Below are 17,002 nucleotides of genomic sequence, written 5' to 3'. Positions count from 1 at the left end.
GAGGACTGGGGGCCAAATGCAGCCTCCAGCTCACTCTGTCCAGCCTTTGGTAGTCTTCCCAGGCAACACCCCTCACTGGTTCACTCCTGAGTGCTTTTGCTTAGCTGGAATGTGCCCTTGAACTGTGATAATGCTTCTTGTTTGCCTGGCTGGAGGAAAGGGAGTGTGTATGTCCATGTGCAAGGGAAAGAAAAAAAGAGAAAGAGAAAGAGAAGAGAAAGAGAGAAGGACCAGAAACAGTTCACTTTTGCATGGCTGGGGTGTAGCCGATTCTATGATGGTAGGAGACACACCTATTGCTCCCCACAGTTCTGCATCTGGTCTGCCTATCATAGGCATGTGACCTCCAGAAGGTTTTCCCAAGAGGAAATGGAGCCCTCAGGCTGACAAAATGTTCTCTACCTCTGCTTTTTAACTTTTAACAAAAGTCCTATGAATTCTGGACAGGTAAAAAGCAGTGCGGCAACCAGAAAATGCTGGAGTGAATTAGGCTTTGCCAGTCCAGTCAGTTGTGCAAAAGGCTGGCATTAATTGCCCTTAAATATACCACAAAGCAGGTGCTTTTTTTTTAATGATTGCCCTTCCACCCATGTATTTAGCCATTCTTGTTTTATCTGTAAGTTGTCTTGAACCCTATCAGGGGAAAAGGTGGGGTATAAATCAATTAATATATACTAAGAATAATCTTAAGAGATGGAAGGACAAAACACAAGAAATACCAGAATGCAACAACTGGACAGCAATGTCACCTGGATTTTCCTTTTTTTCTTCTGCTAGTTAGCAGGTTGTGTACTGTATGCAGGTTGTGTACTGTATGTTAGAAAATAGCAGCTCTCAAATAGAAGCACTCAAAGATCTTCAAAGGTGTTTTGATGCCGGAGGGAGGAAAGCCCAAGTGGTTAAAACATTTAATAAGCTAAATAATTGACAATTTGCAGCCCTAATGATAACTCCCAAAACTGCTGCCTGAGGAAAGTTATGTATGCCAACCCCAATGAAACAAAAGCTGCAAGGGAAAAATAAAAAGGAGTACCGCCGCCGCAGTCTCTCCCAGTGAGGTCACTGAAACAGCCAAGGTACAGTACCTGCTTTAAAACAAAGCCCTGCCTGTTTCTCCATCCAAGACCAGAAGTATTCTCCAAGCCCAACCTAGAGACACAGCAGCATCCTATTTCAGATAGAGGCCTGTCATGCATGTACCATGCAAGACTGAAACATTTTTTTTTCTCTCCCCAAGGAACTGAAATATACCATTAGGAATATCCCACTGACTATATAACAATTTAAGCGATGGGCAGCCCTCTTGAATCCTGGAGTAATTCACCTGCATAAGTCAGTTGCTGTAGCTGCTGCTGCTGCTACTACTACTACTACTACTACTATTAGGTTGTATTCAACATTACTTATATTCAGATTAAACCCACTGAAATGAATGGGTGTGACTAGTGTACATCAATTAATTTCAGTCAGTCTACTCTGGGTAGAACTTAGTTGGAATCAACCTATTATTATTAATTAGTAGATTTCTACAAGCATTTTAAAATACAATATTAAATCATTAAAGTAAGTGACACTTAAGAGAACAGGGTGGGTTAAGAATTTAATTTGTTCTGGAGGTCCGTTCTTAACTTGAAACTGTTCTCAACCTGAGGTACCACTTTAGCTAATGGGGGGGGGGCCTCCCGCTGCCACCGTGCCACCAGAGCATGATTTCTGTTCTCATCCTGAAGCAAAGTTCTTAACTTGAGGTACTATTTCTGGGTTAGCAGAGTCTGTAACCTGAAACATATGTAACCCGAGATACCACTGTATGTATCTCAAAGGTCAGGGTAAAAGGCACATTTTCAGAATAAAAACCCCGACTCTGGGGTTGCGGTGCTCATCTTGCTTTATTGGCCAAGGGAGCCGACGTACAGCTTCCAGGTCATGTGGCCAGCATGACTAAGCTGCTTCTGGCGAACCAGAGCAGCACACGGAAACGCTGGAGCGGTACCTATTTATCTACTTGCACTTTGACGTGCTTTCGAACTGAATACAGTACAACAAAAAGTACACAGTGATGGTGCCAGATGCACCTCTGTGGGCAAGAAATAACATAGCTGAGGGGTTTCCACAGAGAAAGTTCCCTCTCCACAGTAAGAAGCTAAAAGTGTTATCCAAGAGTTTTTGTTTGCAGAGGAGAACAGGAGGGATAAGCTATCTTTAGGCTTATGGATGCCACTTTTCTTTTTAGAACTAGAATTCCCAGTGGTCCACTGATGTGTTTTTAAACGGATATGCAGGATCTCTTAGCAATAAAGCCATATGTCGTCTTGTGCTCTGTGATCCCAAGCAGGGTTTTAAAAGCAGAATTTCCAGCTGCAAACATTCCCATCAGATGCACAGCTGAATGAACACAAAACATACTTTGCTCCTTGTTTACACCCTGCATCAGTGGTGCTTTCTTCATAGGAGTCAGTAGTTCTTATCACAGAATCATAGAGTTGGAAGCAACTCCCAAGGGTCATATGGTCGAACCCTCTGCAATATCTACTATACAGCAGCGATTCATTGATGAATTTGCCATAACCCAGTAACTAAGAGGCACACAGAAAAGGATTCCTTTAAGGGTGTATGCAAGGATGTGATGAAGAATTAACTGCCCAAAGGTGCAGCAAGCAGAGATTCTGGCCAAAAAGAAGAAAATGTTTTAATATGGTTGGATAGTTGACTGAGTGAATTCTACCCTTACAAATTTTCATACATGCTATACCTGACATGTTAAGTGCTTCATAAGCACATATGTCTAACATGTGAAATCTACCCCACACACAATGCCCATTTTACAAATTGCACACTATCAGCTTTCCAACTGCACACAATTTTTCCAACTCCTTATTTTGTGTCCAACTGCACGCGAAAAAACAACAACTCCAAACCCTTTACCCCTTTGCTTAAGGGCAAGTAATGCTTTGCTGGATTACACCAGCATAGTTTGCGCTTGTCCATAACTCTTTGCAAGGAGCCCTGAGGCCAGCAGATGCTGGGCCACTTCTCAGCCTCCCTTCGACCCACACCTGAGCAACAGAAAGTATCCTCAAACTGGTATGCAGCTGTGGCCGCAGATGGGATTACGGAATCATGTGCATGTATGCAGATATGGAATGTGACAGCAGAGTCATATTCCAGCCCATAAAAGAAATCTGGTGCCTTGATGGCTGCAACAATAGTGGCTGGCCACCACATATTGAGAAACCATGCACTAAAAGGTTTCTGGTAGTACTTTTTAATTGTGCTCATCACTGAACAGACAAGCTTGAAAACCTGACGGCAGCATGTCTAAGAATTAGAGACCAGGGGGCAAACACAGTCATCATGCAATTTAGATGCTAAAAGCTTAGGAAGTTGCCTTCCATCGGAGCAGACTATTTGTCTCCTCTGACTGGCAGAGGGTCTCAGGCAGAAGTTTTTCCCCTGCTCCTTGAAGAAAGAAAAGACTGGAGATGCTGGGGGTTGAACTGGGACCTTGTCCGTATAATGCAGGTGTATGCGCGCTCTCTCTCTCTCTCTCTCAAGAAGAAGTGTGCATGCACACGAAAGCTCATACCAATAACAAACTTAGTTGGTCTCTAAGGTGCTACTGGAAGGAATTTTTTTACTTTGTTTCAACTACGGCAGACCAACACGGCTACCTACCTACCATAGGCTAACTCTCTAAGCTATGGTATCTCCCCAAGCCCCATAAGCTCATCTCACTGATACTCAAGATACTTAAAGCGGGCAGCGCCGGAACAGCAGAAATGTGGCAGGTGCAACAGGTAAATGAAGGTGGCTTTGACTGTTGTTGTTGTTTTTTTGTTTTTTTGGCAGGGGAGAAGCAGGATGGGTTTGGAGAGTGGCCCAACCATTGGCACATTTTGTTTTCCGGGGCCAAATAACCCTAAGGCTTGACCTTAGACACCCAGAAACTTAAGGCAGCTTTAAGTGCAGAGGCAGACATATAGGGAGGCCTTGCCGGTGTTAAGCATGAGAGACAAGCCATGCATGACCAACAGCAGCTTCTGCACAAGGACAGGTCACATCCTATGTTGCACCCCCCCCCCAAGCATGGACATTTACAGGTGCTAGAATGGAGGCAGCTAGATACTGGGGGGGGACTCTGATTTGGTTTGTAGCACTGAAAAGTTAACTCATGCACCTGAAATCTGTTTCTTTCTTTGAAATGTAGTTCTCTTACACCTTCTCCATAAACAGAGGGGTGTCAGGGATTCATCCTCCACCACCTTTCCATGACCCTTTTGTAAAGATACATCACACTTTTGAAAGTATTTCTATTATAATTTAACTTTATAAGAAGGGACATTGGATATAATCCCCCCCCCAAAAAAATAGACCCACATCCCACTCTGTGCTTGATTTGTCCAAGGAAAAATGGCCATGACATAAATTAGTGACAACTACAAACAAATATTAGGCAGGCTTATCAAAATGAATGTTTTAGATTCATTTACTAAATACAAGTAAAATAGACATGCTAAAATGATATCATGCCCCAGGGCAGAAAATTTCCCCGTGCAAACTGAAAATTTTCTGATGCAGGTTGCCACATCACCACTTATTATTCTTTGGGGCTATGGCTTTAATTGTTTTTATTCTGTCCTCTTTTATCCACATTTGCTTTTTAAACTCATTTCGTCATATAGCAGTACGTGTACTTGTAATGCAATAAAATGAAACATGTAAACCACAACATCAAAGAGAAACTTTATGCTCCCAGCACGTTTATGAATTTCACATGTAAGGAAATGTAACAGTGAAGGCACTCATGATGTCAGGTTGATTATTTAAAGCACACACAGGCCCCATCTACAATATACATTTAAAGCATTATCACACTGTACACCACTTTAAAAAATTGTCATGGCTTCCCCAAAGAACCCAGGTCCTGAGACCTGTAGTTTGCTAAGGGTGCTGAGAGCTGTTAGGACATCCTATTCCTTGCACAGAGCTACAATTCCAAGAGTTCCATGGGAAGAAGAATTGTTTGTTGAACTACTCTGGAAATTGTAGCTCTGTGAGGGCAATAGGGATCTTCTCTCAGCACCTTTGAAAGAACTACAATTCCCGGGATTTTTGGGGGGAAGCCTTGACTGTTTAAAGTGATATGATGGTGTTTTAAATAGGGTCAAAGTGTAGGAGTCCCAGGCTTCCAATTCAATATTTATGAACTTCATTTTAGTAATCCATGCAACAATCTTGGAAGGTAGGCCAGTATTATTCCCATGTCAGAGACTGGAGGAGCACTGAGGTTAAGACACAAAAGTTTGCCTAAAGCCACCTAATGAGTTTTGGTTAGGGCAATAATCTAAAGGAGAGTCTTCCTGACTTCTAGCACTAATGTTATTTCAGCTCTACAATGCCAAACTAGGAAAGCTTCATTGCCCACCACAACCCAGCAAGTGAGGCATATTAGAAGAGAGGCACGACACAAGGGGAAAAGGAGACACTCAACACTGAACGGTGAAGGAAGGAGTCACCTTTCCAAGAAGGAAGGAGACACCATTCCAAGCAAGAATATCCTTCCTTGCAGATGTAAAGAACCTTCAACACATAATCCATGCTGCAGCTGCACTTAAAAAAAAAAGCAGTGCAAGAAAGCAAACAGATGCAAAGGTCGATATTTTTGTTCAGCCACCGCCCTGTATACACAGCAACAACTAAGGCAGATTTTCGAAGACAGAAGACTTCTCAGAGCAACCACATTTGCTTCTGTCAAAATCTATCATCACTATCACTTTCTACTGGTGACTGAACCCAGGAGACAGAATTAGCAGTTTATTGTTGTCTATTTCATAAAAATAATCATCACAGCACAAACCTATACATGTCTACTTGGAAGCAAGTCTTGGGGTGTTCAGTGGGGCTTACCCCCTAAGCAAACATGTCTAGGATTGCTGCCTCACTGAGGATGGAGCCAGAAAGATGGTAGTGAGGGTTCGCCAAAAGCAACCAATTCTTATACTAGCCTGCATTATGTTCAACACACAATAAGCGGGCCGCAATCCACTGCTACGTTCATCATATTTTAGACTTCACCGACGCTTGCAAGCTTAAGCGTGTCCAACTATAACAAGCCATGGCCATAATTTTTCACATAGCACAGATACCATCTGTGGAACTCACGGTTACGAGGTGTAAGCATGCTTAACCTTCCTAAAGCTTTTAAAACAACAGTCACTCTATAACTAAAAACAGGATTACTGAAAACAAAAATCATTAAGGCCGGGTGCATTTCCCTCTCATGCTTGAGGCTGTTGCTGAACTTGAAGCGGCTCAAGAAAACACAACAGGAAACAGCATGTTCTAATATTACCCTGTAATTCTGCAAGAATATATTACATCTCATCCCTTGGTTAACACACAAGCGTGATGTAATAACTGTCAAAAACATTTGGGAAGGAACAAGCCAACCTCAGGCAGGAGATACAGCTTGCCTCCAAAGCAACTATGCTCAGGGAAAGTTTATGTAGCAGCAACAGCCAAAAAGAGCCCAGAGTTAGAAACTGTGGGAGAACAGGTTCTTCATTAGATGCACCATCAGCCAAAACCAGAACAGGTTTTGCAGTATTAGTTGCTTTTATTTAAGACGGGTATATAGAAGGACAGAGCTATAGGACTTACTTGCAAAGCAGTAGCCACTGTAAAGAATGTAAGAAGATCCTGCTGGATCAGGCCAGTGGCCTATCTAGTCCAGCATCCTGTTCTCACAGTGGCCAACCATATGACTGTGGGAAGCATATGAGCAGGACCTGGTGGATGAGCACTCACCCCTCCTGCAGTTTCCATAACTGGTATTCAGAAGCATTACTGCCTCCAACTGTGGAGGCAGGAGTGGAGCATAGCCATAATGGCTAGCAATAGCCCTCTCCTCCAGCGTACCTTCCAATTCTGAAGATAATGTAAAAAAATCCAAAAATCTTGTGCATCAGGGTCTTGTGCCCCAAACAGAAAGACTTAAGTGATGTTTAAATTGAATTAAAATCAACTGGACACACATGAAATTGTGATTATCAGCTTGTCCTGTTAGGCCAGGCAACATGCAACGGGTGGGGCTGGCAAAAGAAGCGGAATTGCCATGCTAAGTTGCACCCCTGACCTATAAATGTTCATTTGAAGGTTTGCATACAACTGAACATGCCTGTGGTTCTCTTTGCACAACCGGGAATCCTGAGCTGTACATGTTTATAAATCCATGTGTGTAAGTAGGAGGTGGAGACTACGACTGCAATCCTGCTCCCTCCTCTCAACATGTGTGCATTCATTCCATGCTGCACATCATCTGCAAAATGGTTATTGATTTCACTGGGGCTCAAAGCAGGAGCAATTTCTGCTGGGTTGGGGCCAAAGTGTTTTCACACATAACCTCTCTCAAGTCCAAATTAGACCATAGTATTGAAAATGCTGTCTTGTAACACTGAGATCTTAACTGCAAGAAGTCAAACCAACGTGATTTCTTATTGCCTGTCTTAAGCTTGGTCTTTTCATATAAAGAAGTCTGAAATCTCTGCAATATTTATATGTGCACATTGCAAATTCTCCACAATTTAAATGCATCACTGACTGAAACCCCAGTCATTTATTTCTGCCATAGGAGATATGGACAGAATCACTAACCTCATATTCTTAATTGGTAACTAATTACATGATAGCTGTGGGGGTTTTATTTTCTTTTGGAATAGACCTTTGATCCAACAGCAGGAATTGGAGGTTGAAGTGTTCTTTTAATCCACCAATAGGAGGCTTTAACCTCTGATTAATCCAATTATTCTGGTATATAATACATAATACAATTTATGAAATACGTAATCAATTAATGCTGCTTTAAGGTCCCTGGAGGAAAGACAGCATATATAAATCTGAGAAATTGAGTAGACAAATAAATGAGGAGATTGACTGGCATTCTTTGCAAAAAGGTCATCATTGGCTTGTAAACTGAAAATATTTCTTCCTTCCTTGTATCACCCACTTTAAAATAAAATAAAAACTTCTCTCTCCAAAAGATCATTAGACAACAAATTATCAATTGAAGCAATATACCACTAGACTGCTCCTGAATTTTTAGGAGACTGTTATGGGATTTTCAGGACACCAAGAACCTGTGGCAGCTCAATGCATTGTTACAAACAGCAAGAGAAGAAGTTTGGAGTGCTTTTAAGACATCCACCCCCCAGCCCACCCCTGGCTGTGCAACTAAGCTATTTCCACAGTGCCAGAAAAAGCTAGCTGGTTATGAGGAATGCAGGGCTCTGAAAGCTGATCCTTATTCAATTATTAATTGAAGCCTACGGCTCTGAGAGAGAGAGAGAGAGAGAGAGAGAGAGAGAGAGAGAGAGAGAGAGAGAAGGATTGATATATTTGTTTAATGGCACCAAAGAGTTTGCCATTAGCTGGGGCCCATTCTTGGCACGGGACAGTCAAGAGTTCTGGGAGGAACTGATGCATGTGTCTGAGAGCATAGCAACATAAAGACACAGTGGCTGCGCCACACACATACACACACACACACAGAGACAGAGACAGAGAGAGAGAGAGAGAGAGCGTGCAAATCTGCATTCTTTGCAGTTTCATTTTCCTCCTGCCATGCTCACCCTGTAATATGGCGTGGAGGTAGGTGACAGTGACCCAAAAGGATCACCCATGTGCCCTTCTCAACCACAATGTTTCCAAGGGTGTGTACTGAAGATATCATGGGTGTGCCGTATTTAGCCTATTGGGTAGATTGTGTGATCCTGGGGGCTGAGGATAGCTCAGTCGGAAGACATGAGTTCTACATGTAGAAAGATCCAAGGTCGAAGCCCTGGTACCTCTGGTTAACAAGAAGCTCAGATGGCACAGCTTGGAAAGCCCTCTACCTTGGAGAAGTGGCTTCCTATCGAAGCAGGACAGCAAACTTCCAAACTGCACTGATAAGCCAAAACCCCCTGTTTTAGGAGTCACTCACACAGAACCCTAACAACAACCATTTTATTTATATGTAGACTGTGTGCTCTCCCAAGAATCTTATGGATGATGCAGACGTTCCATGGCAAGATCTTCAGCAGACAAGTCCATGAAGAAATGGTTCCCTGAAGACTGGGCATTTGAAAACACAGTATTGCATATATGTTTTTATCCTACACTTCCTTCAAGGAGCCCAGGACAGCATATATGGCTCGCCCCTATTTTATACTCACAGCAACCTTGCAAGGTAGATTAGGCTGAAAGATGTTGAGTGGCCCAGATCCCCTTGCTTTGCTAGTTGGGGCTTGCAGACAGGGCCATGCTGTCTAGACCAGGAATGAGGAATGTGGGGCCTGCTAATTGTTCCTTGACTTCAACACCCCTCAACCCCACCTTGCCTTGCTAATGGTCAGGGATGATGGGATCCAGCAGTATCAAGGAGGGCGCACAGATTTTCCATCCCTGATCTAGGCAACACTGATGTCTAGCAATCTAGGCAGTACATCACAATAGCTGTGGAGAGCTAAAAACGCTTATCAAAGAACTCCAGCACTGTTCAAACACCAGTACTCAGTAGCTTCCTCATCCATATGGGACTGAAACAATTGCAACTGCAAATGGAGGCCCTTCAACCTGGGACAAGGAGTCCCAACAGGGCTGCGTGCTACTGACTTTTTCTTAGTTGTGTGGGGCAATGCAACGCAGCCTGGCACTCCCTTTGTTCTAGGAATGTTTCCCCAAGGGCACTTTGAAGCAGCAAAGCAAGACTTAACATAAACTGGGGAACAGGCTTGCCTGAGATCAGATCTTTAGGCTGGTATTTTAAAGAAGTTTGTTACTTACCCTGAGCCTAAGAAATAAGGTGGGCTAGACCTTTTTTCAAAAAACAAAAAAGGGAAAGAGGAAAAGCTGGAGCAACAGAAAGCAACAGAGGTCTCAGTAGCAAGCCCTTAATATTTTGCTAATCGACTGCACAGACTCTAGAGGAGTCATGGGATGCAGGCAAGCTAGGAGATTTGCCAGTTCATAAGCACTAGCGAGGAAACCAATTTAGCTAGATTACAAGCCTATAGCTCTACCCATCCTGCTCCCCCGCATCACGGATAACATTGCACTGGCAAGATCTAGCCAGCTGTTTTCAAGGAAAGCCTTCTGCCCAATTCAGCTGCTTAAAAACAAAAAAGGTTTTTTAAGATTAGAGCATCTGATACCAGCAAGTGATTGGATTGCTGGGAACTTCTTGCCCTCGTGTCACCAGAATTTATGCTATGTCTGCAATTAAAGAGAGACAGGCACCCTTTCCCACTGGAAGGTAGGTCTAGCATGAAAATGGGACCTCCCCGACCTGACCAGCCAACATTGGAAGCTGCCAGTTGTACCAGTACTGGGCATCTGGCCCAGTACTGTGTACTCTGACTGCCAGCAGCTCTCCAGGGTTGAAACCAAAGGTCTTCCCCATGTTATGCTGCTTTTAATGGGAGATGTTGGGGGTTGATCCCGTGACCTCCTGGATGCAAAAACTTTGCTCCACCATTGTAATATGGTTCCTGGACCCTACAACAACCTTTTTTTATATATAATTAAAGAATTTTGATTGCAAAGTAAATACATAAATAACAAGCCATACATAAAGAATAATATAAAGAAAAAAGAAAGAAAAATGCAAAGGAAAGTAGACAATAAAAGAATAAAGTATAATATTTCAATACAATACACTATTTTACAAAATAATAATAGTAATAGACTTCCATCACTCTCACAACACTTCCTTTCACATTTCATATTTTATCTGTATTTCAGTATTACCATCTTAATATATATATGTTTCCTCTTTTCCATTCACGAGGTCATTCTAGACACAGCCAAATTTTTACATTAGAACCTTGTCTTTCTAAATAATCATTCAAGCACTTCCATTCCTTCTTGACTGTATTCATTGGCTTTAATCTTATTACATCTGTCAATTTGGCCAGTTCCAAATATTCACATAATTTACATAACCATTCCTCTTTGGTCGGTACTTGGTTACCCTTCCAGTACTTAGCCACCAGGATTCTCACCGCAGATGTTGCGTACAGAAAGAATTTGTTATTTTCTCTAGAAATATCACTATTCAGTATTCCCAAAAGGTATGCTTCTGGTCTTTTGCTATGCCTTCAGGGCCACTTTAGGTGCGATGTTGATGTTTGTGTCTGCTCCCAGTGCTGACTGGTTATTTATCAGGAGTTAAGATTGTGGCGAACCTTGGAGGTTACAACTGTGTGAGTGGATGGAAGTATCTGAAGAAGTGTGCATGCACACGAAAGCTCATACCAAGAACTAACTTAGTTGGTCTTTAAGGTGCTACTGGAAGGAATTTTTTTGTTTTGACTATGGCAGACCAACACGGCTACCTATCTGTAACTGGATGGAAGTAGTTTTACATTCTCCAGATTGAGAGCCTGCTCTGGTATAAAACTGGGCGTCTCCCAGATGAGAAATGGAGGAATGTTAGATGGTCTAGTGGGTGTGAATAATGAGCTCATCTATGATTCAGAAATGGGGTGAGCATCTTACAAGACCTTCTTTGCAGCATTCCTACATATATTGCAAACTGTTTCAAGGCCTTCAGACAGTCTCTAAATGGAAATCATAAAATTAATAAACCAGTAAGCTAAGCATCTTTGGAGGCAGCCTTGCAACATGGCAGGGAAATGTGGCTACCTTTGGTGGTAGATCCTGGAGGCCATTAAGGGCAACAAACTTTGAAAGCAAACAGATCTGACCCACTGAACTCAATGCAAAATGAGAAGTTTTGCAGCATATGAAGTGAACTGGAGCTTGAGCTACAGGAAGACTTTGTTCTGACTCATTTCACTGGACCTTGTGCAGGAAGACAACATGCCAGTATATTGGTCTCCTTGTTAAAATTAGCAGGAAAGGGGGTGTTATTTGGGTTTCAATTAAATAAAAAATAATTTTATTAGGAAGTTGTTTTCCCCACTAAGAAGTCTCCAAAATATGATGAAGACATGTTCAAGTCAGCAATCTCAGAGATTAAAAGACTACAACTTTTTTTTAACTCTGCAAGTTCAGAAACATACAGAGGACTTGAAGCCCAAACACTGTGGACACACAGAACTTCAGAAAAGCTCAGAGAAAGAACAGTCTATAGCTAGTTTCACAGTTAAAGTCACCAAAATGCTAAGAGGGAAGAGGTGCATGAAGACTGTTTTGAGGCTTGTCCACCATCTTCCTTGCTTTTTAGGAAAAAAATAAATCAAAGTCAGAAGCTCCTACTGTATTTCTAAAAAAGAAAGAAAGGGTGCCAAGCTAAAGAACGCTGCCTGGAAAAACTACTAACCAGATAGAGACATTTGTGCATAATTTAAAAGAAAAAGTTAAATTCAGGCCAGGAAGTAGGCAAACATCCTACCAGAACTTTGAAAGTTCATTTTTTCAAAAGAACTAGTTTTAGTTTGACACGTCCCAAAAGGAACTGGTACCCATTTCCATTCGTCTCTTTACAAAACAAACTAGTTTGGGTTCATGTTCAGTTCACAGATCAATTCAAGTTCAAACAAATGAACCTCAGCAAAAAAATAATAATGCTCAGCATTCAGAACATTACAAGCTGCTGTGCTGAAAGGATAAAATATACAGAAGATTAAGAAAACGTCAAAACACAAACACAGTGGAATGTGAATTGTTTAATTTACATTCCCCAACAATAATGACCTTTAAGGTTAAAGACCCAAAGGGGGGGGGGGAAGAAAAAAACACAACACAAGAGATTGAACTAGAATTTGTTCAAAGTTCTATCCCAAAATGAACTTAATTCACATTCATTTCACCAGGCTGTTATGGGCATTACTTTCAGGTGTAGTTCAAAGATTTTTGAAGTAGGCAGTGCCCTTGTGGGCAACCCACCTACGGCACTGCCTCTGCTGCTGGTGGAGAAGCAGTGCTGGCATCAGCGCTGGTTTCAGGCAAGATTACGTTGATTTCTTGCGAGAGCTCACTGAAAATCACCGTGATCTCTCCCAAAACAGGTGCCAATGCTGGCGCCATGTCTCACCAGAAGTGCTGATGGTAGCAGAGCAAGGCTGCACTTCCCATTTTGCCTCAAGTGGCAAAAAAAGATACACCACCTCTGTCCTAGTCTTAGGGGAAAGAAATTAAAAGACCCTTCTCTCAGATATAGCAAAAGGGGCTGCCTATGCTTCCTCTATTTTCAAGTCACTTACACCTTTGGAAAAGTGGTCAGTTCAGTCACTGATCTTCAGCTGTTGAGTCTTGACCCACTACTAGGTTACGGCTTGATCCAAGGTGGGTCAAAACCGGAGCATTGCCACCATGCAAATATATGGTAATAGACTGGGAAATGGGTCCCCAAATGCATGTTTGCGTTAAAAGTGGGTGCTGGGTTTGAAAAGGTTGAAGATACCTAGGTTGAGTGATGGTGAAATTTGTAAATTTGCACCTTTTCCAAGTGGGGGAGGCCAGCCTACAACCTTCAGTGTTGTTGGAGTAGAACTTCCCCCATCTCTAATCATTGGTCATGCTGGCTGGAGCTGTTGGGCGTTCTGGAGGGTATCACATTGGCTATCGTGCTATACAAATCCTCTCTGAGGCTGGCGCTGTAGGACAAAGTGCCCTCTGTACAAGTCAGACGGAATCTTGTGACACCCACTAATCTACGATTTCAGGAATAAAGTTAGAAAACGGATTTTCAGCGACTCAAAAGAGATAGGAATATCACCCTTAAATAAAATAATCCCTAGTCAACCAAATAATTTTTTTAATGAGTGGGGGTGGGGAATACTTTTACACAGAAGTCAGGCAGCTGTTATTAATGAGTACAGACAGTGTCGGGACCCACATTCTCAGCAAATCCAAAATGCTAGCCACCATTTCCTCCAGCCTCATCTCCCCTTCTGATTCAAGAAATCATAGAATTGGAAGGGCCCCAAGGATCATCTAGTCCAAACCCCTGCAATGCAGAAATATGCAGCTGTCCCAAACAGGGATCAAACTTGCAACCTTGCCATTATCAGCATCATGCTCTAACCAACTGAGCTATCCAGGCTGTAAGTAATCTGAACATCTAAATCGTGGAAGCCGAATAAGGCAAGAATACAACAAACTGAGTTTGCATTCATTTTATTCAGACTATCAAGCACACACACAAAAACTGACACTAAACAGCTACAGAACCATTGGCCAAGGAGAATCAGAACTGTGGCAGCCAATATAAAGGACTAGTACTCAGAGAATGAGTTTATTATTGATATGTAACATACGGGGATGTTTATGTGTTTTAATCTTGTTTTCATTTACTGCTGATTCCAATTGTTTTTAAACATGTTTTAGTTATTTGCTTTTAACGGTTTTGATTGATTTTAATCTCCCTCGTAAACAGCTTGAAGATTTTGTTACAATCAATTGGTATATAAATTTTGTTAAATAAATGAAGGATTGCTTCCCCCTGCAACACAGTCCCCTGAATACTGAATAAATTTGTGAGTGGATTTTTGAACCTTGCTGTGAATCTTGACCACCTCCCCACATCAAAACTGAAAAATCTTTCCTGATTTCTCATCATCACTCATAACTGCAGTTGTTACTAGCTTTCTGCAACCAATCCTGAACCTTTCCCCAAAGTTGTGCTTCCGATGCAGGCAGAGTGAATTTTCCAGGTGCTGCATATCTTAGCAAGCCCACCACCCTCCATGAGTGAAGTCACACACAAGTAGTTCAAAACTCCTCCTTGACAAAGGCAAGGCAATTCAGTGGGAATGGTGGAGATCCTTAGTTGGTTAAAAAAGAAAGAGTGAATCAGGTAGTAAAAAATATTTGCGATTTGAAAAGGCAAATACCATCTCTGTCAACACACCTTTTGGAGAGGCAGGGAGAGAAGCAGTAGATTAATTAAAGCCACAGATGAATCTATCACTAATTTCACTCTCAGTTGTGGGAAAAAACACACCAGACACCAAAGTCACATAGAGGAAGAGTCTGGAAGTGATGCCATAGTGAAACATCCAAACCAGCATTGTGTAATAAAAGCACAAAAAGATTCATGTGTGTGGTTTTACCTTCGGCAGAGCTCCCTTTTTTCCTTCTGCAGCAGCTTGTCCATTCTGCAAAGCAAAAAATCCAAACTTCTCATTAGTAATGTGTCCAGCAGCACCATCCCTTGCTATACAAAAACAGCAATGATCTAAACACCACTTGATTATCTCAACAGGAGCCAAACCTACTACAAGCCTTAGCATCTTTCTTCAAAGCAGTTTACAAAATGAATGAAGCAGTTACATTATAAGTAAATGAATAGTTAAAAACAATTATTTAAAATATTCAAAAAATAACTAGGTTTGACAATAAGCTAAAAACTGGATTAAAACACATGCCGACATTCTACATGCCTGGATAGGCATGCCTAAACAAAAATGTTTTCAGCAGGCACCAAAAGGAGTACAGGGAAGGTGTCTTGCCTGATGTCAATAAGCAAGGAGTTCCAAAGCATGTGTGCTGCCACGCTAAAATACTGATTTCTTACAAATGTGGAATGAGTATCATGCGGTACTTTTAACAATGCAGCTATTCGCAAGAGACCAGGACTATGTAACAAAATACACAAATGTGAAGAACAAGTTTTAACCCAAAGTGATATTGTACAACAGTGGTGTGTTATGGAAAGGTAAAGGTAAAGTTACGGTTAAGTCCAGTCAAAAGTGACTATGGGTGTGGCACTCATCTTGCTTTCAGGCCGAGGGAGCCAGTGTTTGTCCACAGACAGCTTCCGGGTCATGTGGCCAGCATGACTAAACCACTTCTGGCGCAGCAGAACACCATGACGAGCGCACGGAAACACCGTTTACCTTCCTGCCACAGTGGTACCTATTTCTCTACCCACACTGGTATGCTTTCGAACTGCTAGGCTGGCAGAAGCTGGGACAGAGCAACGGGAGCTCACCCTGTCACGCGAATTCGAATTGCCAACCTTCTGATCAGCAAGCCCAAGAGGCGGAGTGGTTTAGACCACAGCGCCACCCACTCCCATGGGTGTGTTATGATACTCTTTTCAGTGCACTAAGCAAATCCTTTCCTTGCTGCTGAGAAGAAAGAGTTAAACGTAGTTCAACATCTTAAGGATGACTCAGCAGAAAGTAATCTGGGTAGGTGTGCCATAGGTAGCCAAGGCAGCTGCCGGAAGCCCCTTTTATCAACACTTCCTCCCCAGGCGCCAGGCAAGAACAAAGTCAACCTAGGAGAACAGATACTGCCAAAGTGGGCAGTGGCTTCTCACATCCTGGGTTTTAACCAGAGACTTATTGCAAAGCTCTTACCCCATTTTATTTCAACATTTATAAAGCCTTGATTCCAACAGCAACTCATTAAGGAAACAAATATATTTATCAGTTGCATCATTTTCTACTCCAAAAATCCCAAACAACATACACCTGCACTTCTAATTTACATGAACAAACACCTTAACCAAATCTGGAAGTGGAAAGGCAACTTGGGTATAAATTCTTGAAGTTACAATTCAAATATATACCGTATTTTTCAGTGTATCAGACAAGGTTTTTTGACTCAAAAATCATGTAAAAAAACTGGGGTAGTCCTACACATGGATAGTGGCGTGAAGAGGAAGCTGCACCTGCCAGCCAGATGGTTGGCGGACGTGCAACTTCCCCCCAAGGCGCTGTGGGAGGCGCGTGCTCTAAGGAGTGTTTCCCGCAGTGGCATGGAGGGGAAGCGGACCACGCTATAGGGAGCTATAGTGCCGGGGGGGGGAGTGGCTGCCCCCTTTGCCAAACCCCAGCAACGACCCTGCTGGGGTGATGGCGTGCACATCCAATTCCCCCTAAAAAGCTCAACAACTTTGGGCCATCTCCCCTCATTTTCTTTAAATTTAGACCCCCAAAATAGGGGGTGTCTTATACATGGGGGTACCTTTTACATGGAAAAATATGGTAGTTCTATCTATGTTGCTTCTTGCTGCGTAGAATTCTCACTGATTTTCAGTGGTGACTCT

General features: G+C 42.4%; 1 protein-coding gene across 1 annotated transcript in view; it reads right to left on the bottom strand.

Annotated features, from left to right (window-relative positions):
* RPS6KA1 (ribosomal protein S6 kinase A1) overlaps nt 1–17,002 on the bottom strand; it is an 81,890-nt gene that overhangs the window by 48,767 nt on the left and 16,121 nt on the right. The window contains exon 2 of the mRNA XM_081920588.1: nt 15,057–15,101. Within this exon, the coding sequence (XP_081776714.1) occupies nt 15,057–15,101 (45 nt within the window). The remainder of the gene's footprint in view (nt 1–15,056; nt 15,102–17,002) is intronic.

Source organism: Podarcis melisellensis (assembly GCF_964234715.1).
Source record: "Podarcis melisellensis genome assembly, chromosome: 8".
NCBI classification, from domain to species: domain Eukaryota; kingdom Metazoa; phylum Chordata; class Lepidosauria; order Squamata; family Lacertidae; genus Podarcis; species Podarcis melisellensis.
Note: the sequence above shows the minus strand (reverse complement) of the source record. Positions and strands in the feature narration are given on the sequence as shown.